The sequence below is a fragment of the Pseudorasbora parva genome, chromosome 4 (assembly GCF_024679245.1).
Source record: "Pseudorasbora parva isolate DD20220531a chromosome 4, ASM2467924v1, whole genome shotgun sequence".
NCBI lineage: Eukaryota > Metazoa > Chordata > Actinopteri > Cypriniformes > Gobionidae > Pseudorasbora > Pseudorasbora parva.
This window is the reverse complement of record NC_090175.1, coordinates 30,383,268-30,411,177: the sequence shown is the minus strand read 5'-3', so window position 1 is coordinate 30,411,177 and position 27,910 is coordinate 30,383,268. Positions and strand designations below refer to the sequence as shown.

Genomic DNA, 27,910 nt, shown 5'->3' with positions numbered 1-27,910 from the left:
ATTATTATTTTTAAAAAATTGGAAAGAAAATAAATTATAATAGAAAAACAACAAGCCATCCATCTGAGTAAAAATGTTTAATTGATATATAATAATATATATACCACTTTCTGCAACTATAATCATGACATTTTTTTTTATCATGCATTATGATGTCCCAATAAAATGATCCGCCTCTATATAAACCCACATCTAGCTAAACCACATCTGGTCAGGTCAAGTCCCTTACTCTTAAAATCTCAAGCACTACTCCACTGGGGCAAATACTAAACTATATGTTATTAATAACGGATAAATTGAGACTGAGATTGTGGGCTAATCTGCAGTCGAGTCTCAAGAAGCTTTGCGGATGGTTCCACAATGCAGGAAGAAGAGGAGAGAGAAAACAGAGATTGCCGAGGAGCTGACTGAGGTGGCCGCAGAGGGTTCTGTGACTGATGACTGATGGGATTCCTCCGATGCTGCGGAGGGAGAGGTGAAGTGAAAAAGCTCTGTGAATCCAGGCCTGCAGTTTTTTTCAGTTGAACATAAGACGTAGAGGCCACTGGGAGAAGCTGCTGCTGGCTTTGACGGCACTGGAAGTGAACCATCCTAAAATACATAAATACAGAGGGTATAGGCATTTGATTTCAGCTGTTTGAAATTTACAAAAACATGTGTAATGCCTTTTATGAGTTAATGGCTGAAAGTTTACTTGTGAAAGTTTACTTGTGAGCAGGGGCGGATGCCCAGAGCCTTGCCCCCCCAGCTGCCCCCCTAACTTTGATGTTCCAAAAACTGTAGTCCTACTTGTAAAAATAACCCGAACTGCCAGTATGTCCAATGCATTTACCAAAAGTAAACCATTTCATTTTTAATTTTAAATGTATTAACATTAAAATACATGAAATTCCCCTCCCCGCGGCCCCGCCCCTCAAACGTCCCTGATTCAAACGTGCAGAGCAGCGTTGTTCGCTCTCAGTCTGGCTCACTCACACAGACACACAGACACACAGACACACACACACACACACACACACACACACACACACACACACACACACACACACACACACACACACACACACACACAGCGAGTCTGCAGCGGTGCAAAGCCCAACAAACCCACTGGAGAGACTGAGCTGCCCCAGAGCCCCTGAAGGTGAAGTAAGTTTCCCCAGGTGTAGTTTAAATACACGTTTAACTTAAAATTAAATTTGTAATGGATGTATTGTGTGCTAAAGACGATTCAGCATCAGCAAAAACAGCGTCTACGTTAGGCAAAATTAGCGCCGGAGACCGACAGACTAGACAGAGCAGACTAACTTACTTTTGAGTTTTGATATTTTAAAAAAATCTCAGCTCTCAGTTTCTGTCACTTTTATTACGAAATTCAAACAATAAATGCCGTTTTGGCGCTTGTAAATGTTATGTGACAGATCCCTAGCTGTAGCCTGACAAGCCAGACCCACATCAAGATGTTTGGTCTGGAAACTCACCATAGACAGGGCTCAATCCGAGGGGCGGGATAAACGGTTGTCTTTCAAACTCCCTCTGCACGTGATAGGATAGCGCTACACCAACCGGAGCAACGACGGTGAAGGGGAGCTCGCTGACTGATTAAACATTCGCCGTATCCGGTCGGCTAAACTCCGAACACATCTTTCCTTTTTAAGAATGACTTCAGTGCCGCTCTTTGTTCTTTTCTCAGAGGAAAGCTTAACTCCAAGTCTACCGGAGGCGCGGGCAGAGCTGATTCAAAAAGACCATCGCCGTTCATCAGTTTCTGTGTTGACTAGAAGACTGTGTTACTAGAAGCATGCAAACGCAACTCGGCCGTCGTCATTATGGCCCCGCCCGCCGACTCTATAGCCTACACGATGTGATTGGGTTGTCCAGATTCTGAGGAATACAGCTCACATAGGAATTGAGAGTTGCTAGACCACACTTGCGGGCAAATTAAATTTGCTGCCGCTAGGGTGCGTCTAGATTTCTAGGCTACCCTAGCTGCACTTGGACCGATCATTTCTAACTTACTAGCTTGTAACGTTAAACACGAATGAACAATGTTGAAAGAAACAGTAGCCTACAACTTACCTAAATGTATATACCTCATATATAATATCGACCAATCAATCTAACAATTGTCACATAACATTTACCTCAGCCATTAAATGATCATAATAGCTATAGCTAGAGAGTATTTTGCTAAATATGTGTAGTGTACCATATTACATATTTATTATTGTATTTATATCATTAAATAAAGTTGTTATTATAATAAAACATTTTTTTAATTTGAGTTATGTGGCAAGGGGGGCGTGGTTCAGCGAGGTCTGCAGCGGGAGAGAGAGCCGCGGGACGAGTGGTAAGTGAGTGGGTTGGACGCAGATTAATAACACCTGTCTCTTGTTCCAGTAATGAGCGCGGAGAGGGGATAAAACGCCAGCGGAACCAGAGGACAGGGAGAGAGAGAGCCGGACTGTTGACGCGAACCCCAGAGACTGAGTTAACCGGAAGCCGGAAGTGCCGACCTGGAAGTGATCGTTGTGTTGAGAGAAAAGCACACCATTGAGTGTGCTGATGTGTTTTGAGAATTATAATAAACAGAAAGCGTCAACAGTCCAACCGACCCCCGTGTCCTCTTCCTTCCTTCTATACGAACTTTGTTACACGGGTGCCGAAACCCGGGAAGGAAGTAGGACTGTGCCGCCGCCATGCAAACGCCCTCCGCCACGCCATTTGCGGACATTATCAACTCCCTCGCGGTCCTCCACCAAGACCAACATCAGGCAATGCTGGACTTTCGGGCGGACCAGGAGCGCCACTTCGCGGCGATAGTCCAAGGCCAGCAAGAGGTTTCAGAAGGCTGCGGAGGCCTGCGGGTGGCCCCGGGCACAGTGGCCGGTGCGCCTCATCCCGCTACTATCCGGAGAAGCCCAGGCGGCCGCGCAACAACTACCGGTCGCGAACCTCCTGAAATACGATGACCTCAAGAGGGCCATCCTTCAGCGGGTCGGCCGGACCCCGGAGCAACACCGGCAGCGGTTCCGCTCCATGGAGTGGGGTGAGGCCGGCCGACCCTTCGCAATGGCCCAACAGCTCCGGGACGCGTGCCGCAGATGGCTCTTGGGCGGCGGAAGCGACGTGGACCATATTGTCGATCTGGTGGTGCTGGAGCAGTTCATCGCTCGGCTCCCAAGGAAGACCGCCGAGTGGGTCCAGTACCACCGGCCCACGTCGCTGGAGACAGCCATCAACTTGGCGGAGGACCACCTGGTGGTGTGCCCGGGGGTCGGCGAGCCCCCGCTAACCTCTCACTCTCTCTCTCCCCCCTCTGTCTCTCCCTCTCGCCCTGTCCCTCTCCCCAGGTCCCGCCCTCCAGGCCCTCCTCGCGTCCCCCCCAGAGGCCGGGGTGGGATGGGCCTAGGACCGTCCGGGAGTTCGCGGGCTCCGCCCAGGTGGGCGGGGCCGCTGGGGGCTGGTGGTGACAATGGCTCTGGTTCCGCCCCCTCCCCGCGCTCATTCTCCAACCCACTCCCCGGCGGCGGGTAGGCCTGGGCTGGCCTGCTGGCGGTGCGGTGATCCGGATCATTTTGTGGACAGATGTCCGATGATGGACATCGGAACAATGATCCGGATCCCGAACGTCCAGCGGACCACCCCGATCAAGCTGGAGAGTACCAAATTCCTGTGAGTATCAAGGGGGGTACATATCAGGCCTTGGTGGATTCAGGATGTAACCAAACCTCGATCCATCAAAGCCTGATGCAGCCTGGGGCATTGGATACAAGCCGCATGGTTAAAGGGGGGGTGAAATGCTGTTTCATGCATACTGATCTTTTTACACTGTTAAAGACTTGGAATCCCATACTAAACATGGACAAAGTTTCAAAAGTTAAGGTGGACGTTTGATGGGAGTATTTCTTTGTCAAAAATACTACTTCCGGTTAGTCATAAGTTTCGGGCATCGTTTTGCGTTAGTCATCGTGGACTACGCAACACGATATCCGGAAGCAGTGGCTCTCCGCAACATCTCCGTGAAGAGTGTTGCGGACGCACTGTTTCGATTAATCTCCCGAGTGGGGATTCCGAAAGAAATCCTCACTGATCAAGGCACGGCGTTTATGTCACGCACGTTAAGCGAACTCTACGGATTATTGGGCATTAAATCCATTCGAATAAGCGTCTATCACCCACAAACAGACGGCTTGGTCGAACGATTTAATCGCACTCTTAAATCCATGATCCGGAAGTTCGTACAGGAAGACGCCAAAATTGGGATCGGTGGTTAGAACCCCTCTTATTTGCCGTGCGGGAGGTTCCACAAGCCTCCACGGGGTTTTCCCCCTTCGAACTTCTCTACGGACGGCAGCCCCGGGGGGTGCTGGACGTCCTGCGAGAAACTTGGGAGGAGGGACCTTCTTTGGCCAAGAACGAAATTCAGTACGTGCTGGACTTGCGAACAAAACTCCACACACTGGGGCGGCTATCCAGGGAGAATTTGTTACAAGCCCAGGACCCGCCAAAGCCGGTCATATAACAGGGGTACGAAGCTACGCAAATTCTCACCGGGAGAGAAAGTGCTCGTTCTACTCCCTACGTCGAGCTCGAAATTAATGTCAAAGTGGCAGGGGCCGTTTGAGGTCGCACGACAGGTAGGAGAGCTCGATTATGAAGTGATACGATCCGATAGGAACGGGGCGCGTCAAATATATCACCTCAACCTGCTTAAGAAATGGAATGAGGTGGAATCAGTGTTGTTGGCAACGGTGATCGGGGGAGAGGATGATCTCGGGCCAGAGGCGAGCATTAAAGCACAATCGGTCGCGCTGGCCCCTGGTGGAGATCACCTCTCACTGTTCCAACTCACTGATTTATCAAAACTACAGGCGGAGTTCGCTGACGTGTTCTCGCCCCTACCGGGACGTACCGACTTGATTCAGCACCATATCGAGACCGAGCCGGGCGTGGTGGTTCGCAGCCGGCCGTATCGTTTGCCTGAACACAAGAAAAAGGTAGTTCAGGAAGAATTAGGGGCAATGCTCGACATGGGAGTAATCGAGGAGTCCAACAGTGACTGGGCGAGCCCGATAGTTTTGGTCCCCAAAACCGACGGCTCGGTCAGGTTCTGTGTGGACTACCGCAAGGTGAACGCAGTGTCGAAATTCGACGCATATCCAATGCCGCGGGTTGACAAGTTGCTTGATCGGTTGGGCACGGCTCGATTTTATTAGACACTGGACTTAACAAAGGGCTATTGGCAGATCCCCTTGTCTCCATTGTCCAAAGAAAAGACAGCTTTCACCACGCCGTTTGGATTGCACCAATTTGTCACGCTTCCTTTCGGCTTGTTCGGGGTGCCCGCGACCTTCCAGCGACTCATGGATAGGATTTTGCGTCCCCATGCCGCATATGCTGCTGCGTATCTGGATGACATCGTGATTTATAGTCACGATTGGCAGCGGCATATGCAGCATGTTAGGGCGGTCCTGAGGTCGCTGAGGGGAGCGGGGCTCACGGCCAACCCAAAGAAGTGTGCGATTGGGCGGGTGGAAGTAAGGTATCTGGGCTTCCACTTGGGTCATGGACAGGTGCATCCCCAAATTGATAAGACTGCCGCAATTGCAACCTGTCCGAGGCCCAAGACCAAAAAGGAGGTAAGACAGTTCTTGGGGCTGGCGGGATATTACAGACGGTTTATACCAAATTATTCGGACCTCACCAGCCCTTTGACTGATCTTACTAGAAAGGGGCTACCAGATACGGTCCAGTGGACGGAGCCGTGTCAACAGGCTTTTACCCGAGTTAAGGCTGCTCTATGTGGCGGGCCGCTTTTACACTCCCCTGACTTTTCTCTCCCTTTCTTGTTGCAGACTGACGCGTCGGACAGGGGGCTGGGCGCAGTCCTGGCCCAGGAGGTGGAGGGGGGAGAGCGGCCGGTGCTGTACATTAGCCGTAAGCTCTCCAAGAGGGAAGCTAAGTACAGCACCATAGAGAAGGAGTGTCTGGCCATCAGGTGGGCCGTTCTCACCCTCCGCTACTACCTCCTGGGGCGGGAGTTCACCCTCTGTTCGGACCACGCTCCTCTCCAATGGCTCCACCGCATGAAGGATACCAACGCGCGGATCACCCGTTGGTATCTAGCTCTTCAGCCGTTTAAGTTCAAGGTGGTCCACAGGCCGGGTGCTCAGATGGCTGTGGCCGATTTCCTCTCCAGAAAGGCTCCCCGGCCTGAGTCGGGCGGTGGGGGTATGTGGCAAGGGGGGCGTGGTTCAGCGAGGTCTGCAGTGGGAGAGAGAGCCGCGGGACGAGCGGTAAGTGAGTGGGTTGGACGCAGATTAATAACACCTGTCTCTTGTTCCAGTAATGAGCGCGGAGAGGGGATAAAATGCCAGCGGAACCAGAGGACAGGGAGAGAGAGAGCCGGACTGTTGACGCGAACCCCAGAGACTGAGTTAACCGGAAGCCGGAAGTGCCGACCCGGAAGTGATCGTTGTGTTGAGAGAAAAGCACACCATTGAGTGTGCTGATGTGTTTTGAGAATTATAATAAACAGAAAGCGTCAACAGTCCAACCGACGCCTGTGTCCTCTTCCTTCCTTCTATACGAACTTTGTTACAAGTTATTTTTTACCTTAAATAGCACTGCCAGCTGATAGGGCTCTCTGTATGTTTACAGCATTAGGTGAGTTGTTTTTTCTTGAGATTAGGTACATCTTGTGTGCCTAATATTTATCCAAATGAGTCAATATTAAATCAAATCATATTAATAATATAATTGAATTGAAATAACAAAGCTTAGCTTACCAGAAATTGTACCAAGTAAACACTGTAACATGTTGTCACTAAACCTAATAAAATTCAGTTGTTACTAAAATGTTAGTGACAGTCACAATGCACTTATTGTGATGCAATTATTATTATTTTTTTTACATTTGATTTAGCTAAGCAGTCCTATTAAATCCAATTCCTCTCAGATACAACAGCAATGCAACCATTTTAGAACTGGGGAAATAAATACAATAGGATTAAGTTGTCTAAACATAACTGGTGTGTGCATGTGATAAATCTTTCTGTTTTTATATTTGTTATATAGGCTACTTATTAGCTACATGGCCCTACAGTGTAATGTAATACAAGGATAATCAGAGGTTTTCACAAATTGACTTTTGCAGGCAAGAGTAGTTGAAGAAAGTAGCTGGAGCCTAACCATGAAAAGGAAGGCTAAAAGTAAGAATATTACTAGCTTTTTTGCTAAAAAAAAAAAAAAAATCCTAAGAAGTACACAGGAGGAATAGGGTGAGGGAAATGAAGGAGAAGGCAGTAAACTGGAGGGACCAGGAGGGTCAGAGCAGGAGAAGACAGAAGGAGACAAGGAAATAAGTGACAGAGAAGAGGAAATAGTGAAGGAGACGAGAAAAAAGAAGAATCAGTGAGAGATGAAGAGGAGGCTCCAGATTCAGATAGAGGGATAAGGAGGAGGAAGATGACAGAGAGGAAGAGAGTTGACCTTCAATTCCCACAATTCTTGTACTTTTTTATATTTTAATTTTGCATTTTATACTGTTTTGTTTTGTTCGAACGCTGGGCTTATTACTGTTGTGAATTAAAAACCGTTGTAGTGTGTAAGGGCATGATTAAACAATAAGTACTGTAGTTTAAAAGTGGTTTTGTGTTTGTTTTGTTAAAGCAATTCACATATAGGGATTTCCATGTACCGTCTACACCTGCCACCCTGCCAAGACCTCTTGCCACCCCTTTGCCCCCCCCATCTAAAATGTTCTAGATCCGCCACTGCTTGTGAGAAATACATAGTATAAGAGTAGCTAATTATTACAGAAGTTATGTAGTTTAAAAGAATACTTAAGTGCAAACTGAGTAATGTTTTTGGACACTTCTTTTCTATTCCTAATTAAATGAAAATACATTATTGTCAGACACAGACGAGGACACAGATGGATTAGTGCAAGTGCAAAGTTTATTATCAGAGGTAATGGACACAGGTGATATTTAGAAGGATAGTGACACTCAGACGAAGGACGATGGAGGTGAAGACAAGGATGATGGTGAAGAGGAAGATGACGAAGAGGACGATGATGATGAAGACGAAGATGGTACAGGTGAAGGCTTCGATGAGGGACAGATAGTCAAGGGTGGATCGGTGCAAGACCAGACAGTGAGTGTGAAGGTGAGGAGTGCTTATGTAGTGTTGCTGGTGATGGTGCACAAGTGATCAGAATGCCGGTGATGGGGAACGAGTGGGTGTGGCAGTGTCTGATGGCTGTGAGGGCGTGACAGTACCCCCTTCTCCACGGGCGGCTCCTGACGGCTGGGACGGGCGGCGACGGGGTCTACCACGACCCCGAGGAGCAGGTCGGTCAGGGTGGTCTTGGTGAAACTGAGTGAGAAGATTAGGGTCCAGCACATTGTTCCTGGAGATCCAGCTCCGCTCCTCAGGACTGTAGTCCTCCCAATCTACCAGGTATTCCATCCGGGAACCCCGTCGCCGTGAGTCGAGGATGGCTCTCAACCGGTAGACTGATGGGTCCTCGTCGATGGTAGGAGGAGGTACGGCACCATCACCAGGATCTGTGGCTGAAGAAGGAACAGGTTCAGTGAAGGGCTTGAGTAAGGACACATGAAATGATGGTGATATTCTGTAGGTGGGTGGAAGGTGAAGGCGGTAGGTGAAGAGTGCCTCCGCATCTTCCAACGCGGTAGGTAACCCTTTGAAGGCTATGAGTTTGCAGGATTTTGAAAATCGGTCGACAACAACTAGAATACAGGTGAAACCTTGGGATGATGGCAGGTCGGTCATGAAGTCGATCCCCAGATGGCTCCAGGGACGCCCGGGGATCGGAAGAGGGACCAGCTTGACCTCGGGGAGTCTCCTAGGGGTGTTGGCAATGGCGCAGACTGAACATCCTTGACGAATCAGGAGACGTCCCGGGGCATGGCGGGCAACCAGTAATGGTGGCAAAGGAGCGAGAGGGTCCTTCTCCTGCCTGGGTGTCCAGAGCCCGGGGAAGAATGGGCCAAGTCCAGAAGGGGCAGGCGATGGCGAGGCGGGACATTCTGGACCTCCCGGCGGAGCAGGCTGTTGGGCGTTCTCCAGTTGGATCTGCTCGTGGAGCGCCCACTGGATCAGGCTGACAACCATGGCTGAAGGGAGGATGGTTTCAAGGTACTCAGGCTCAAGATCGGCTTGGTGGAGGCGAGAAAGGGCATCTGGAGTCAAGCTCATACATCCGCTCATTGACCCTCATTGACATCCGCTCATACAGGCCAGTGTGCGGAAACGCAGTGCATAGGAACTCGTTGTCTCTCGTTTGCCTTGGCGAATAGAAAACAGTTGATCATGGACAGATAATTCATCAGTTTGTTGACCAAATACCTCCTTTAGATGAGCGCAGAAGGCGGTGGTTGAGCCGATGACAGGGGCATTCGCTTCCCATAGTGACTGTGCCCACTGAAGGGCTCGGCTGAAGGGCTGAAGGGCTGAAGGGCTCAGAGAAACCCGCAAACCCGCAGGACTTATGCAGGCAGCTGACGAAGTAGCGGGTGCCGGTGATGCAGGTGATGATGCGCTAGCATGGGTAGCGGTGGAGGGAGTGTCGTGAACCAGTGAGGACCGTACAGCGTGAATAAGTGGTCTGCGGTGCGGTCCCCACTTGTGTCCGAAGAGCTCTGCATTGGGTCTGGTCTTCTGTCAGACACAGACGAGGCCACAGATGGATTTGTGCAAATGCAAAGTTTATTATCAGAGGTAACGAACACAGGTGATACTTAGAAGGATGGTGACACTCAGACGAAGGAGGTGAAGACGAGAATGATGGTGAAGAGGAAGATGACGAAGAGGATGATGATGATGAAGACGAAGATGGTACAGGTGAAGGCTTCGATGAGGGACAGGTAGTCACAGGTGGATTGGTGCAAGACCAGACAGTGAGTGTAAAGGTGAGGAGTGCTTATGTAGTGTTGCTGGTGATGGTGCACAGGTGATCAGAATGCCGGTGATGGGGAATAAGTGGGTGTGGCAGTGTCTGATGGCTGTGAGGGCGTGACAATTATAGTTGACTACCATAGTATTTTTCAAATGCTGCAGAGATCTGCTTGGTTACAAACATTCTTTCAAAATAGCTTCCTTTGTGTTTAGCAGAACAAAGAAATTCATACAGGCTTAAAACAACTTGAGGGGAGTAAGTGATGACAGACATTTCATTTTTGAGTGAACTATCCTTTTAAGAGTGCTCTTTTGACCCAACTTAAGTACATCTTTATATCTTTTCATATTAATTTTCAGTAACACTTTAGAATAATGGTCATTAGTTAAAGGGGGGTGAAACAGTCAATCAGTTTCAGTCAATCTCATGTCAATCTTGAGTACCTATAGAGTAGTATTGCATCCTTCATATCTCCGAAAAGTCTTTAGTTTGATTATATTTATAAAAGAAATATAGGCTGTACCGAGTCTTTCCGGGGAAAAAAACGAGCGGCTGAAGGCGTATCATGTGGGCGGAGCTAACGAATGACGAGCGCGCAGCTACAGCACGAGAGCTTCTGAAAGCTGACATCCTCAAGCGTGGAGATGAAAATGTTACTCTAATAAATGGCTATCAATTAGATTCAACTAATACATATATGATCCAGAATCAGATCCGGAGGCTGAAATAAATTGAACAGGAGAAGCAACAACATCAGGACGTCCGTCTCTCTGGTATGTAACCTGTATTTAGTGGCCTGTCAACATTTGTGTGTGTGTTTACTCGCAGTTTATGAGGACATGATTCGGTTTATGGACTATTGTATGCGACTAAACCTTAGCAGTAGCAAGCAAAACGGTTTTGCACGTTAGACTAGTGTAACATTATACATAGAACAACAATATAGTAACCGTTAGCGCATTTGAATGACAAAGCACGCTTTGTGAGAACGCTAGGTTTATGTTTGGGTGGTTTTACTGACACCTATAACGTTAGTGGTCAGCTAAACAAATGTTTTTGAACACACACCATAGATTGCATGCTCCATTGATAAATTAACTATACGCGATTGTGTTGTTTACTGATTTTTACTCATGCGATGATAGCCAACAACATAGACATTTGAAGCAGTTTAACTCACCGCCTGTTTCCAAAGCAGGACCGCGAACCTTTATCGCTGGGACCACTCCGTCAAAAACACACTTCTTTGGTATGATTTGGTGAAGTCCTGTGACAGCATTGACCGTGAAGATCCGCGATGTTATGAAGCTTCCTGTCATTTCTGCGTTCATATCGGTTCAAATGCAGCGCTGCCTTCCCGGAATGCTGTGCTGAAGCGTTGAAGTCGCTTGATGTCACCCATAGAAATAAAGTGGAGTGCGGCGCGACAGATGTGTTGCACGGACTAGTGGATCTGCTGCACCTGAGAGTATTGTTTATGGGTGGCGTGCATCTAGTCACGCGCGCGCACCTTTCCGGGAGAAGAGCCGTGCGGCCCATACAAGGACCTTCCGCTCTATCGACGTCAAGCCGACTCATACTCGGAAAAATCTCTCAGAAACTTGTGAGAAACCGGAAGTTGTATTTTTGATACAGAAATACTCCATCAAATGTCCAACTTAGTTTTTGAAACTTTGTCTATGTTTAGGATGGGAATCCAAGTCTTTAACAGTGTAAAAAGCTTGTATGCATGAAACAGCACCCCCCCCCCCCCCCCCTTTGACGTTGGTTAACTACATTAGTTAACAATAACTAATAATGAACTGCACTTATAAAGCATTTATTCATCCTTGTTCATGTGAATTTCAACATTTACTTATGCATTATTAAAATCTTGTTAACATTAGTTAATGCATTGTGGCTTAACATGAACAAACCGTGAACAGCTGGATTTTTATTAATTAATGTTAACAAAGATGAACAAATACAGTAACAAATGTACTGCTCATGGTTAGTTCATGTTAGTTAATACATTAACTAATGTTAACTAATGATCATTATTCTAAAGTGTGACCATAATTTCTATCATCTTAAATATAAGTGTACTGCTGAATGTACTGACAAGCATTTATGGTAAACTAAAATATAATTTTAACTTCTAATGAAACTTATATGTCATGCATTTAAATATATTTGTAACTACACATATCTAATGATAAAGTTATAATTCAGTGCAATTAAAATATATTAATTTCAAATTTAATATTGCATAACAGAATCAAGTATGTTATAGGTACTTTAATATGTTAGTCAACAATCATAAATAACGATAACTATAAAGATAATAAAAATGTATAGTTCTACAAATCTTTTTCAATATTAAAGAATAGCAGAGTTCACACAGCAGCTATAAAGATAATGACAGAGAAATTATATGCTGGAATCTTTTTTTTCTCCATGTGATGAAAGATAAAAACATATCAATCAGCCAATCAGAATCCATTCCACTGTAACAAGCTTGAGCATTTAAAGTGACAGTCAACGATGCTTTTAGAATAAACAGAACGATATAATTTGCTGGTGTGGATGCTAATATAGTTCCCTGAGAGAGAGGTTCCTCGTATTACGTATGGGGAAAACTCCTTTTCTCGAGAATATGAAGCAAAACTTTATTAATAAAGGTATCCATGTAAAGCGTAGTGCCGCTGTACGGCCATAGCCCAGCGCGAGGAGCGCTCTGATTGGCCGGGCCGCGGCAACTGCAGGAACCTATGGTGAGGCGGCTGAGAGGAACGAACCAATGGGGGGCGTTCCAGAAAGCCCGCCGTAAAAGGTGCTTAGATTTGCATACAGGAGGCTATATAAGACCCTAATTCGCCATAGGTGTCAGATTTTATCTCCTTCAGCGACACCTTCGCTGACCTCCGGAAGAAGCACCGCCGTCGAACAAGCACCAGCGGAACCTGCAGCTGAGGACGACGGATTCCCCCGGTCTCCGTCTTCTCTGCCGTTCCAGCTACGCCATCCGGCGCCAGTATCCTTTTATTATCTCTTCTTTCTAAAAGAGCGCGAGGCGTTCTTGCAAATGCCTCGCATTTCCTGCGGCTCGTGCAGAGCCCCTCTCCTCGGCGACGACTGTCACATCATCTGTGTGACATGCCTCGGACGGGACCACGCGCAGCACAGGAGGAACAGCTCCCCTCTCATGCAGCGGCCTGTTCGGTTTTCTTTGGTGGCCCGTCGCCAGAGGAAGACGAGGACAGCCTCTCCACTGCCGCTTCGGGTAGCGAGTGGTCATTTTCTGTCTCGGAGCCCCCCCGCTTCGACGCAGGCCGCCACGAGCTCCAAAACCAATGCTGACGCGGAGCTTATCCGCGTGCTCTTTAAGGCCGTGGAAGACCTCGGACTCGAGTGGTCCCAGCCCGAAGAGCCAACGCGCAGCAGACTGGACGAGTGGTACCTAGAAAGCCACCGCCTCTCTTCTCCTCAGAAGCCCGCGACTTTCTTCCCTGAGGTACACGATGAGCTTACTAAGTCTTGGAAGTCTCCCTACTCTGCTCGCGCAAGATCCGGCTTTTCCTCAGCGCTCTCTACCGTCGACGCCGCCAAGGAAAAAGGCTACGAGTCTCTTCCCCCCCCCTCGAAGAGCCTGTCGCCACACACCTCTGCCCGCCCTCCTCCAGAGGATGGCAGGCCAGGGCGCAGCACCCTTCCAAGCCCTGCCGCACCACCTCTGCTCTCGCTGGCCGAGCGTATGCCTCCGCTGGCCAGGCTTCCGCGGCCCTTCACACCATGGCTGTCCTTCAGGTGTTCCAGGCCAGACTTCTCCGCTCTTGGACGAGTCTGTCCCCGACTCCGAAGTTTTGAAGGACCTTCGCAGCGCGACGGACTTGGCCCTTCGTGCTACTAAAGCCACCGCGCAAGCCATTGGAAAGAATATGGCTAACCTGACGGTCTTAGAGAGGCACCTTTGGCTGAATTTGACCGAGATGAAGGACGCGGATACAGCCTCCTTCTTGGACGCCCCTATCTCTACTACCGGTCTCTTCGGTCCGTCAGTCGTGGGCTTCGCGGTGCGTTTCACCGAAGCGCAAAAGGCTTCTCAGGCTATGAGGCACTTCCTACCCAAGCGCTCCAGCTGTTCTTCAGGCCGGGGGCGCCCTCAAGGTAGACCGCCACCCTCTCAACCCGCTAAGCCGGCTGCGCCACCTTCTCGGCCTCGCTCCTCTTCTGGAACGCGCCAACGCTCCCGCTCCACGAACCGCAGCAGGCAGCCTGAGGACCTCGACCCAAGCTAGTGTTGAACCCCGAGCCTCCGAAGCCGTCCTAGCCGCAAGGAGAAAGGAGATGGTCAGGTCTCGCCTCGGCCGGACCCCCATCTCTCCCTCCCGGTCTCCCAGTTTCCTGCACCCAGGTGACTGCCGACCTGTTTCGCAGCCAACGAGCCCGTTGTCAAACGCACTCGCCTGCACACAAACGCCGTTTTCACGGCGACCCAAATAAATCTCAAAAAGAGCTTTTTCTCTGTAGTAAATGTGCCCACATATCAGTCTGCACTCCGAAACTCATATACCCCTCCCATCCATGCTATAAATGTCCCGGCGCCCACTCCACAGTGCACGCCGCCAAACATAAGCATTACCCCCTCTATGTCACAAGCACAAAATGGCAGCGCTACCGAGTTTCCTCTAGTAGGCGACCCTTATCCGCGCCAGCTCCAGCCACTATCGCGTCGGGTTCAGGCCTGGCAAGCCATGCCCGGTGTATTGGGTTGTGAACATAGTAAAAAGGGGCTACTCGCTACGGTTCGCTCGCAGGCCCCCGCGCTTTCGCGCCGTGAACGAGAACTCGGTGAAAAGCAGCATCAGTCACGTGCTTCGCACCGAGATTTCGAAACTGTTAGAGAAGGGAGCGGTGGAGCCCGTTCCCCCATCCCGAAGCGAGTCGGGCTTCTCAGGCCAATCCTAGATCTAAGGCATTTGAACAAAGCTCTAATGTCTCGCTCTTTCAAAATGCTGACGGTGAAACAGATCCTCGCGCACAATCGCCCCGGGGACTGGTTTTTCACGATAGATCTGAAAGATGCATACTTTCACGTTCAGGTAGCCCCCCACCACAGGCCATTCTTAAGATTCGCCTTCGAGGGGCAGGCTTATCAGTACACGGCGCCCCGCACGTTTACGAAATGTATGGACGCGGCATTAGCCCCGCTCAGGCTGAAAGGAATGCGGGTGCTCAACTACCTCGACGACTGGCTAGTGATAGCCCAGTCTCAAGCACTACTACTAACACACAGATCCTGGCTCCTCAACCATTTAGACTGTTTGGGTCTCAGGATCAAAATCGCCAAGAGCTCGCTGTCCCCCACTCAAAAGATATCTTTTCTGGGCATAATTCTAGACTCAAGACTCATGAACGCGCGGCTAACGACACAGCGCGCGCTGTCCAGAACATGGCGGCTTCATTCAAAGCCGGGACTCGTGTTCCCTTGAAACATTTTCAGAGGATGCTCGGCCTTATGGCCTCGGCATCGTCAGTGCTCAGGCTGGGACTGTTACACATAAGTCCCCTCCAGCGTTGGCTACACGCCCGTGTCCCTCCTTATGCATGGAAATGGAGCCGTCTTCCCGTCAAAGTGAACCACAGCGTTGTCAAAGCTTTGGCTCCTTGGACGGGGACAGAGTGGTATCGGAGGGGCGTGCTTATGGGCACGGTTACGAGGTTGAAAGTGGTCTCGACAGATGCCTCCACTCGAGGGTGGGGAGCCCTACACGAGGGCAAGCCGATCTCTGGCCTGTGGACAGAAACAGAGAAATGGCTGCACATAAACTGTCTAGAGATGAAAGCGGTCGGCTTATCGATGAGAGCTTTTCTTCCACATATAAAGAACCACCACGTCTTGGTTCGTACAAACAACACGTCGGTGGTAGCGTATATAAATCGCCAGGGGGGCCTGAGATCACATTCTCTTCACCGCATGGCGAAGCATCTCCTTTTATGGGCAGAGCACAACCTGAGCTCCCTGAGGGCGGCTCACGTGCCAGGTATTCTGAATCTGGGTCCGGATATGTTATCCAGGGGACCCATTCCCCCCACTCACTGCCCAATATTTTTCTCCAAACGCAGGGACTCCCTGGCCCATGTCTGGCCCAGTCTCCCGCTATATGCTTTCCCCCCGATCGCGATGCTGCCGCAAACCATCAAGAAAATCAGGGAGACAGCATCCACGGTGCTTTTAATAGCCCCGCTCTGGAGGAACCGAACGTGGTTCTCCGATCTGATCCAGCTGTCAGACACAGCCCCATGGCCCATTCCGCTGAGGAAAGACCTCCTCACGCAGGCGAAGGGGAAAATCTGGCATCCCAGTCCCGAACTATGGGCCCTCCACATATGGCCCATCAACTGGTATCGGGAAACCTCTCTGACAGAGTTATGAACACTATTGCGGAAGCTAGAGCCCCCGCGACTAGGCTGCTCTATACTCTGAAGTGGTCGGTGTTTTCTAACTGGTGTGCCGTCCGAAATATCGACGCACGCTCATGCGAAACAGCAGAAGTGCTCGCTTTTCTCCAAGAGCTACTGGACGCCAGTCGTTCCCCCTCCACGCTCAAAGTTTATGTCGCCGCCATAAGCAGCTAACCACGCTCAGATCGCGGGACATTCACTAGGGAAAAGTGAGCTCATTGTACGTTTTCTTAAAGGGGCTAGGAGATGGAACCCCCCTCCTATTTGGGACCTCGCGGTGGTTTTAGACGCTATGAAGGGTCCCCCCTTCGAGCCACTCCAGACTGCGACCATAAAGCTTTTATCACTCAAAACCGCGTTTCTGCTGGCTCTGGCCTCGGTTAAACGTGTGAGTGTCTTACACGCACTCTCAGTGAGCCCGTCCTGTCTCGAGTTCGGGCCCAACAACTCCAAAGTTGTTCTCAAACCGAGACATGGCTTTATACCCAAAGTGCTTTCTACCCCTTTTAGAGCACAGGTTATTACTCTGCTTCCATTACCCGCATCTCAGGGTGAACAGGACGCGAACCTACTCTGCCCGGTCAGAGCTTTGAGACTGTATCTGGAGCGCTCCTCCCCCTTCAGGCAGTCGGACCAGCTGTTTGTCTGCTTCGGCGGCCGCACTAAAGGTTGTGCTGTCACGAAGCAAAGACTCTCACACTGGATAGTGGACGCGATCTCGCTGGCATATGAGTCTAAAAACCTGACTTGCCCTATAGGCGTTAAAGCCCACTCCACTAGAGGCATGGCCTCATCTTGGGCTTGGTCGTGTGGCATTTCTTTGGAAGATATCTGTGCGGCAGCAGGCTGGGCCTCTCCGTCCACTTTTATCAGATTCTACAAATTGGAGGTTCCAGCTCTACAAACAGGGCTTCTCTCCATCTAGGCTCTATCTTGACCCTGGCAAACAGATTGCCTTACGTTTCGGCCTGTACACATTAGTCCTTAAGCACTTATTCATTCATCATAAGATCCGACTATGTCCGATCAGCTGTTCAAACGAACCGACTCTTCCGGTTCTTCATTCCCCTTATAAGCTGCCTCTCTCGGGGGTTTTATTGACATGTGCTTTGCGTATACTGGGTCAGTCAGCACACACGGCGCTTTACATTGTGTTCCCCATACGTAATACGAGGAACCTCTCTCGAAAGGGAACGTACTCGGTTACTTTCGTAACCTCGGTCCCCTGAGAGAGAGGAACGAGTATTACGTTCCGTGCCGTGTTTATGCTTCTCAGGTATCGCTTCAGTCGATCTTAAAACCTGACACCTATGGCGAATTAGGGTCTTATATAGCCTCCTGTATGCAAATCTAAGCACCTTTTACGGCGGGCTTTCTGGAACGCCCCCCATTGGTTCGTTCCTCTCAGCCGCCTCACCATAGGTTCCTGCAGTTGCCGCGGCCCGGCCAATCAGAGCGCTCCTCGCGCTGGGCTATGGCCGTACAGCGGCACTACGCTTTACATGGATACCTTTATTAATAAAGTTTTGCTTCATATTCTCGAGAAAAGGAGTTTTCCCCATACGTAATACTCGTTCCTCTCTCTCAGGGAACCGAGGTTACGAAAGTAACCGAGTACGTTATCGTTCTTGGTGTGAACAGCCTTAATTCATTAATTAAAGCATAAAGAAAGATTATTAAAACAAAATGATAAAAAAAGTGCTTTAAAGTAAAACTTTTAATTTGACATTACAAAAAGGTTAATTAATCACTGAATTATTTTCACCTTTTATTTTGTAAAACATTCTCCTGGACACCACTGTGACGCTCCACTGGAGAACATGGAATGCTTTGAGGACTGTCATCTAGGATCCATGTGTGTCGTGCAGACTCCTTGAGTTTATTCCAACTCAGCTGGCGCTTAATATAGACATGCTTTCTCAAATGGGTTGGGAAAGCCTTCACACCTAAAAAAAGGGAAATATTGTTTAATTCATGTTGTTACTGTTACAATGATAGAAACGCTGCACAGTGTACTGTTTCCCTGACCTTGTATAAGAGAGGTATCTGAGGCTCTCCTTCCCTCCTAAAAACTGGGTATGGACAGACAACTCTGTTGCTCAAGGGTGGATGAGTGAGTGCCGGAATTACCTAGTAATATCTGTGAACACGGATGCAATCCCTGAGTCATGCGGCCATTGGTGTCAGTGCCCATCTCTAATGGGGTGCAGAGGGTGGTGAAAGAAGAACTAGTAGAAGCAGAAGGACCGGACCAGAGACAGCTGTTTGAGGTGGCACCATCTACACAATCTATGACTATACCTGAAACAAAGGACAGGGAATAATAATAAAATAGAGTCCGACACATTCTGCAACACTTTATTATCAATGTCACAGTACTTTTAGCCAGTATATATGGATTAATCATAATGAATGAAATATCTATAGATATTCCTTCAAATTACTTGGTAAGCAGGAAAAGTTCTGGGAGGCACAGGCATCTGAAGGAATGTGTCTCTGTGATTTTCTAGATCTCCCAAAAGGATTGATAGAGGAATGATTGTCCTCCTCCTCCTCCCGTTTTAGATCCCCAGGCAGTGATTCTTGATATGTTGTAGTCTCCAGCTGGCAGTTAGCAGAAGCAGAACACGTGTACTCTAGTGTGCCAAGATCGTCGTCCAGAGGCAGCACTTTTGCTGGAGGGTTGTGACCCGGCACTTTCAGCCACTCAGTTCCCAGTTTGTTTTGTTGCAGTGCTTGACGCTTCATCACTCTTTCTAACAGCAGGCAGTAGATAGCAGAAAAGTGGTTGAAGCTACTGTTCTGAAGAGACTGAATATAGAGGCAAGTTTTAGTCAATGAAGTGATGCAAGGTAAGTTCTTTGTACATGCGTATACATTTTATAATCAAACTACTGTATAGTGTCAAAATAATCTTCATCTTTTTGTCCCAGTACATATGACACTATGAATATGTCACCTAATATTTGAAGGATTGAATACTTGTACCACGTCACATTTGTCTTTAGAGAAAATGCACAACGCGAAAGGTATGTTAGTTCAATTAATGTATATGCATGCAGGACAAAGCAAAGCTTATCAGGGTCTATAAGTCTTACTTCACAAAAATCAGACTGGCACTAAAGCATTACATATCGAAATGCAGCCAGTAACATTTAGGACTTTCGTTTTAATGGGAATTTTCTGAAATTGTCAAGAGGATATTCGTCTTTCAGTGCATTAGTAAGTAAGTCTGGGATGGGCTGAAATTGCTCCAATACCCTTAAACATGCCACTATTTAAATCAGCACTAGGTAACTTTAAAACCTTCATAATATATTTTCAAGACTCTTGTGATGATACATCGACTTACAATAAATTGAAAGACACGTCTGCCATAGCTTGAAGGGGATTGTTTTTTTTTAAATAGTACTTTTAAACTTCGGGTTTCGGGTAGTAACACGAGAACAAAAAGAACTACAAAATTTGACTGCTTTACGGCATATAAGTCACTTCCACCAACTTCACTTCCTTAAATTCGGACGTGCGAGCCCAACTTTGTTTGTCTGATAATATAGTCATGTTCGAAGCAGCACAGACAAATAAGAAAGAAAAGGTTTTGTTGGAGGAAAGCAATAAAAGGAAACGAAAAAGTGATCAGATTAAAGGCAGGACGAGGATCAACATTGGACCAGCGTTTGCTCGTTGGCGTGAGCTGAAGGAGGGGTGCCCGACCGATGCTGTCCTGCTTGTTATGGTGATTACTTACCACTCAAACATTGAATTGAAGTATCATATAGATTCTGTAAAACGGTAACCAATAGACTACTATAATGACGGTGGCCTGTAAACGTGATTATCGCAATTATTTGGCATTTGAAAAAAATAAAACCCATGAAATTATATTCATATAATGACATGCTGAAACATATGCCACTGACTGTACCTGGGATGAAGACATTTCACACGCGACGCCAGAAGAACACCTGCATGTGAACTCCTCCTGCAGTGTTCAGGGTAACTGTTAGTGCTGCACCAACCCACGGGCCGCTTTTATTAAATTATTTGGCCCGCCCCGCACCACTGTATATATTTTTACAACCCGCCCCGCACCAGCGACCATTAAATAGACATACGGGGTCCGCGGGTTATGAGACGACCCACGCATCACTAGTTCAGGGCTATCAGGGCTGTCATGTCAACAAATGCACGCGCAATGGCATCCCCTGTTGTAGGGTTGTAAGGATGACAGAGTTTGCGACAGTAGTTGAGGACATTATTTTTTCCCAACTGTAGGGGGACCCCGAGAGCAAAAGTTACCCAGTGCTGCTTTAAGGGGAGAGCCATTTTTAGTGGTGTTCAAAATCATAGTGGACGTTATCGAGTGCACTCATTCAATCCCATAATGCACCGTAGTAATGAGTGTACAACTGATTCAAGGTGGTTCTCAAATGGAAGGCTACATCCTACAAAGGCTGTATATCTTCAGCTCAAACGTTGCTGAAGGCCATCCTAATTTGAAGGATCCTTGGAAGGCAGCCTTCGTTCGGTGTCCTTCATTTGGCCTGTTTTGAAGGATGCATTGGACGTAATCGCTGTGGCCTTAAATCACCAACAATCCTTTGCATACATTCCAATAAATGAAAATAAACTGACAGAAAATTACTTGGTACTGAGCTTGTCTGAGTTTATTATGAAATGTAATATGAATTACCAGCAATCCTTAAAATATCTTCTTTTGTGTTCCGCAGAGCATCATGAGGGTGAGTAAATAATGACAGCATTTTCTTTTTAGGGTGAGCTATCCCAGATAGCATGGTGACATTGATTCAATGTTGAAATTCCATCAGAATCATCTTTTTGGTTGAGGTTGAAATTTCAATGCTAAGTAACATTGGATCAATGTTGAAAATTCAATGCTAACACCATACTGGACCAATGTTGAAAATTCACTGCTAAATAATATTGGATCAATGTTGATAATTCCATGCTTTTCAGTGTTGAAAAGAAAAACATTGAATCAATGCTGATGTTTGGTCAGCTTAATTCTCCACCAGTGAGGCTATCTGTCACATTATTCAACATGTTAAGGCAAGTCCAAATCAATTGGCTACATTTGTGTGAATGTTAGCACATTTATTATCCTCAAAGGATACGATGAGTACACCAACGAGTATGTGGATTCACAAAGAATACATAAATGTAAATTGTGTAATTGTAAGCCTTTCTTTAAAATTTTCTGAAAGAGTTAAAATTGTATGCATGTTTGATTTCTGACTCTTCCAATAAGAAAGCTGTAAAAACTATGAATCTTTTTAAAAGGTATATTATTTTCCTGCTTACTGGCATGCAATGTTGTCATTCTGTGTTTCATGTTATTATAATAAAAAATGTAAAAAAACAAAACAAAAACAAAAACAAAGAACTTCTACCATAAATTTAGTCTATCAGTTTTAAATAAATAAAAATGTAGCCTATAATTATTATTTAAATAATGTAGAATGTACATGTATTTCATTATTTATCTAAAGAATACAGAGTTAATAAAGAATTTAGAATATGTGTCCCTATCATAGACCGTAAAAAAATATGGACGACTCGACATCATCCGTTTCCGCTTGCCATATTTGAAGCTTTCAGGCGGGGGTGCACGGCGCTGACATCTTGGGACCGAGTCTGCGCAGTAGCGATTTCGGGACCGGAGTTGCGCAGTAGAGCGCAGGAAGTAGAGCAGGAAGTACAGCTGCGAAATCAAAAGCCCGCCCACACTCTCGCAGATGCAGAACAATTAATTATGTTGGTGTGAAATAAACAGTTATGGAAATGTAGAAATTAAAGCTAAAGCACCAATCTGCTCCCAAAAATTCCGAAAAAAGTCCGTTAGTGCCTCAGTGACAACTTCACTCAGAGAAGACGTCAGTCTCAGCTGTCAATCATGACGTCACACCTCCTGTTTTTAAAGCGTCAGATAACTAACTAACTAAAACTAAACTTATTTTAAAAACGAACACTTGAAATGAAATCATTGTGATGATAACTGCCTTCAATGACATAAACTAACTTTGGGGGAAAAATATTTGAAGTTTAATTTTATTATTTAGTTTGCCTCGCGTCCATTAGAAAGCACAGAGGGGCGCCTATACTGGGACCGGTCACCGGGGGGCGATCGAGGCGCGAAAGCTTCAGTAAATGAGAGGGAGACTGCGGGCTTGGTCCCTATCGAATGCGCCACAATCCAATCCAGTAGGTGGCGGTAATGCACCTTCAAGACATCCACCAATCAACCAAAGCAAGCGCAGCTGAACAGACTTCAATCGCGAAAAAGAGACACAGGTCAACGACCATGTTTTTTAGAGGTAAGTGGCCTACAAAAATATAATTATAAAATTCATCTCAATTTTAATTTAGTGTTTTTATTCATCTTTATGTTTTACAACTTGTGTGCTTCTCCTGAGCGAGTTAGAGTGAACTGCAATGTTAATAATAGTCACATGAGCGCCCTCGTAAGTTACACAACCAACGGCCAGGATAATCTTAATACATTGAGTTTCAGTTTGTTTTTCACCAAACCATATCATATTTGTATTCATTTTTTTTTCTTAAGATTGGCATATACACTGTGAATTGCGTCCGAATTCTGACTTGTCAGAATTTCTGGCATGTCAGTAATTGTGTTGTAAAAAGAAAAGAGTGAGATCTTTAAGTTCTGTAGGCAGCTATATCAAACTACAGAAATTTTAGTAAACAGTTGTGCCTCCAGTTCGTGTTGTAAATGGAAAAAAAATCTCTTCCAAACCACCATGTAGCCTATACAGCTCCTCTTTTATTTTCTTAATTTAGCTATTTGGTCATTCATTTACTTGTTTCATTTTCACACTTTATTTATTTACTATTAAATACAATAATATTATTAGATAAAACACTGGATATAGTCACTTTGCTTTTTCATTCATTGTGTCTGCAGGTCCTTTAAAGTCTTTACTAAAATGCATTAAATAGTCCTGAATTTAATGTTACCGTTTTAACTGGGATATCAAGATTTTGATAAAATTTCAAGTTTCACTTCATTTTGTAGTAGGCTATATTTGTAATGTATAATTAATCACATTTCCAAATATTTACTAACTTCTTGTTGTTTTAGATGCTGTGAATGCTGATAAAAAGAGGCATCAGAGTTTATCTTTGCTGGGACGGTGCAGAACTGGCTCCATTACACCCTGAAAGGCTTCGGGACATTGCTCATGGTGGAGTTTGGAGTATTATTCTTTCTTCTACCTTCTTTCTTTCAGTAGTACTGTGTCATTTCTGTATTTATTGGCAAGTTTACATTTGTATTTACTTCCATTTTGCAGATGCACGTTGTCATGTTTTTCCAGGCTCTTCTCATTTGTGTTATAAATTCAGATGTAATTGTTTCAAGTCAATGTGAGATTTCCTGTTGTAACTGTGGAGCATAAATAAATACATTTGCATGTAAACTGAAGGATGGTGTTTACTTTGAGTGACTTTTTGATGCAAAATCAAATCGACTGCAGCCACACATGGTCTCTGATTAAAATGAATAATATAAAGAGACAAATTAACTGGCATAGAATCCTGCTGTACATAAAGCAAGATTGAGCTATTTTTCATTGTTGAAATAACATTATTTCAGGGTGCAAACCTGATGAAAAATCAGTGTTATATTTCAATATTGATTCAATGATATTTTGATTGATGCATTAACATTGATTCAACATTGATTCACTTAAATAAGTGGTTTAATTTTAGTTGGAAAACTATTGATTTTAAACCCATCTTGATCTATTTTTCATCGTTGAAATAACATTATTTCAGGGTGCAAACCTGATGAAAAATCAACATTCTCAACATTGAGATCTCAACATTGATTCAATGATATTTTAGTTGATGCATTAACATTGATTCAACGCTGATTCACTGTTTGTCTGCTATCTGGGATCCCTGATCTCCTCACCTCTATGGTTCTCTTCCTGTCAATGCCCACTCTTTGCATAATACTCAGAACTTCTTCATTGTAAGTCCCTTGTTGGAGATGAGTCTCAAGGCAGGAAAAGGGAAAAAAGGAATGGCATATAGCAGAGGGATCAGCCTGCATCCAACGATGCAGTTTGATTTGTGTCACACTGAATCTCTTGGCAGGGTCAACAGCCAACATCCTCCGTATAAGGCTTTCACAGTCTGTGAAATGAAAGAAATGGCAAGGATAAAACATGGTGTTTGAACTATAAAGGCTACTGTATGTATGCACAAAAACATAGCTTCAGAGCCTCTCTATATATAGGAGGAACCTCGAGTAGAACCCTGGAAGAATGTTTGTAACCAAGAATATCTCGGCAGCCAAGAACTTAACATAGTGGTGGGAAATACTATTGTCAACTACAATGCATTTTAATTTAATTGGGAATATGAAATGAAGTGTCATTAAGTACATTATAGTACATATCGAGTCATACCCTGTGACATGAAGAAGGGCACTCTAAAGCGTCCATCAGTGACTCTTCTTCTTAAGGCAAGGAGAGTGGTGCCATCAAAAGGTAGTGTGCCACAAACCAATACATACAACAATACTCCCAGACTCTAAGAAGCAGTAAGGAGACACATTTCAGATGTTTCCTTAAATGCCAAAGAGAACATTCTGGAAATTTACAGAGGGTCAGAACAGTTCACAAAAGCTCTTACCCAAATATCCAAGGGTGGTCCCTCATATTCCTTCCCCTCAAAGACTTCTGGGGCCGCATAGGGAGGACTCCCACACCAGGTAGACAAAGATTTACCAGGCAAATAGAAGTTTCCAAAACCAAAGTCTGAAGTAATACAAAGAGATACACTGCCCATTAGATGTCTCTAAATATGGGTACTTTTAGGAACAATAAAGTCTCTATTTTTGTGATAAAATGTCATTGTATCCATTTTAACAAAATTACAGTTTGAATTTGGAAATGGATTACAATAAAAATCTTGTGATATCTATTGTTATTTTGCACTCATTACTTTCCACTTATCTCATATTTCACCTCAAACATTCTTTTATGTTTTATGTTAACATTCCATTATATGATTGTCTCCTTGATTACAATATACAGTACACCAACAAATGATGCCACAAAAAAAATGATGCCACAAAAAAAAGTATAGCAATATGACTGGATTAAATTACTTCTTTTTTTTTTTTTTTGATTGTCAATAGTTTTTAAATGTGATCATATTTTTACGACTTTTACGACACCTTACAGAGGTTAAGCAGTTTGGAGAATGGATGGATGGATGGATGGATGGATGGATGGATAATAATAGTAATAATAATAATAATAATAATAATAATAATAATAATAATAATAATAAATTGTGAAAATAGAGGTAGACTACATGATCCTTCTTACCTGCCAGTTTTATATTCATGTTACTGTCCAGGAGTAAATTTTCTGCTTTCAAGTCTCTGTGTACAATGTGATGCCTGTGACAATATTCTACAGCATCAAGGAGTTGCCAGAATTTTCTACGAGCTTCTGCTTCACTTAGATGACCAACTGAGGTTAGATAATCTTTGAAAGATAAATATAACAGCAGTATTAGTCGTCCGCATGCATGGGAGGAAGATTTGTAGGTTAAAAAAAAATGCAGATTTGTAAGTAATTAAAAGATTTTCTTTAGGCTCACCAAACATCTCTCCATTTTTGGCATACTCTGTCACAATATACAGCATGTCTTTGGTTTCCATAACCTATGAGTCATGAAGCAAACAAATTCTTCATACTAATGACAAGCAGTCATTTAAAAAAATAATTCATTGCATTTTTCATTTAATATAATCTTCATAAATAAAGTGATGAATCAAAATATCAAATTATGTGAATTTTCAATCTAATTTAATTTTTAATGGTTTACTTTTATTTTTCTAGAATGTGGCTTATTGTTTTTGTTCCGTTTTGCTTTCTTACCATGACATTGCAACACCAATATTAAATAATTATTGAGCAAGCAGTTGTATCACGACCTTTCCATTGGGAGGTCATTATTTTCCCCCTTCCACATACCCCTGATAGTACAGAAAGGAAGTAGCAGCCATGGGAAAGTCATGGTGCATTAGAATAAACTCACTGTAAACTGGCTTTCAGCTAGTTTAAACTAATGAAGTGGAAAGTCCAGATTCTACAGATACAGATTCTAGTCGTTATCAGTTGATATCAGGGGTTGAGTTTTAGGGCAATATAAGAAATATTAAACTCTTATTTCAAGTGAACACAGTATTATTGACAAAGGTCTATCAACACTTTGTGTGCCCAATAGATAAATATACATTACATATGAGTAGCAATCAACCATAATGACTGAATAACACACACACACACACACACACACACACACACACACACACACACACACACACACACACATACACGCACGCACGCGCGCACACACACACACACACCTGGTAAAGCTTGATTATGTATGGGTGCTTCAAAAGCTTCATGATCTGAACCTCCCGTTTAATCTTTTCTAAATCACATTCATCCAGTCGAGTTTTATCAATGATTTTTATGGCAACCTGTTAAAATAAAACCACAAAATGTTTGTTTAGTAAAGAAATTTTAGTAAAAAATTATAAAAATAAAAATGCATTTTAACATTAAATATAATTCGCAATGATTCCATTTATATTTAATCTAATGTATGCCAAGTAATTAAATTGTACATTGCAGGTGAGTAATAACAAAAACCACAACATACTTCTGTTTTGGTCACTTTGTGTCTAGCTAGTTTAACCACAGCAAAGTTTCCTTTGCCTAATGTCTTGATGATCTCGTAGAAACCCACTTGCAGTGGTCTCCCGGACTGCCTCGCTGCCTTTTCCTCCGACAAAATCACCATTGTGAGAAAGGAGGGCTAAAAATCAGAGTAAAGATCAAGTAAAGTAATCACATCATTTCATAAATATGTAATACACGCTTTACATACTGAAATAAAAAGTAGGCTTGAACATTACCACGTGCGTCATTCACAAGCGTAGAGCACTGTCAACCTATAAACGGACAAACGAGCTTTTAAATATGTCCATTTCATGCGTAGATAATGCAAAGAAAAAAGTTAATCGTTTTATATTCACATTCAGAAAAAAGGAAGAAAAAAGACTCCCATTTTGGCTGAATTAATTCTTACCTCTTGGAACGGCAGGCTTAATCCATTAAATAATCTTCATAAAATAACACATAAATTCAGTAAACCTTTATTATTATTATTATTATTATTATTATTATTATAACATTAATCCAATAATTTTCTTGTTTTTCTCACGAGTTCGTTCGAGCAGTCGTCACGCTGGTCTGTCACCTCTCCAAGTCCAACAACCAGAAGACAGTTTCGGACATGCATTCCCAGAGTTCGCGGGCGATGAAGTCGGTATAAGATCGGTTCAGCCTCCGCCTCATGCAAACATACCATTGCTAACTCTCGTTCTTATTTTATTAACGTCACTTTTGCGTCAGAGAGCTGATACGAAATTTCATGTTGCCCAGCAACTTAACACAGCACGAGTGTACACTG

The 27,910-nt window shown here is 45.0% G+C and overlaps 1 protein-coding gene across 1 annotated transcript; it reads right to left on the bottom strand.

The window, feature by feature from the left end:
• Window positions 1-62: 62 nt before the first annotated feature.
• Window positions 63-27,910, bottom strand: LOC137073244 (serine/threonine-protein kinase SIK2-like). The gene is made up of 12 exons (XM_067441534.1): window positions 27,662-27,910; window positions 27,098-27,253; window positions 26,799-26,915; window positions 26,027-26,090; window positions 25,750-25,911; window positions 25,049-25,173; window positions 24,823-24,946; window positions 24,324-24,547; window positions 18,814-19,180; window positions 18,500-18,670; window positions 18,135-18,315; window positions 63-591 (listed from the first exon to the last, which is right to left on the bottom strand). The coding sequence occupies exons 1-12, from the start codon at window positions 27,806-27,808 to the stop codon at window positions 282-284; spliced, it is 2,148 nt and encodes a 715-aa protein (XP_067297635.1). The 5' UTR covers window positions 27,809-27,910; the 3' UTR covers window positions 63-281.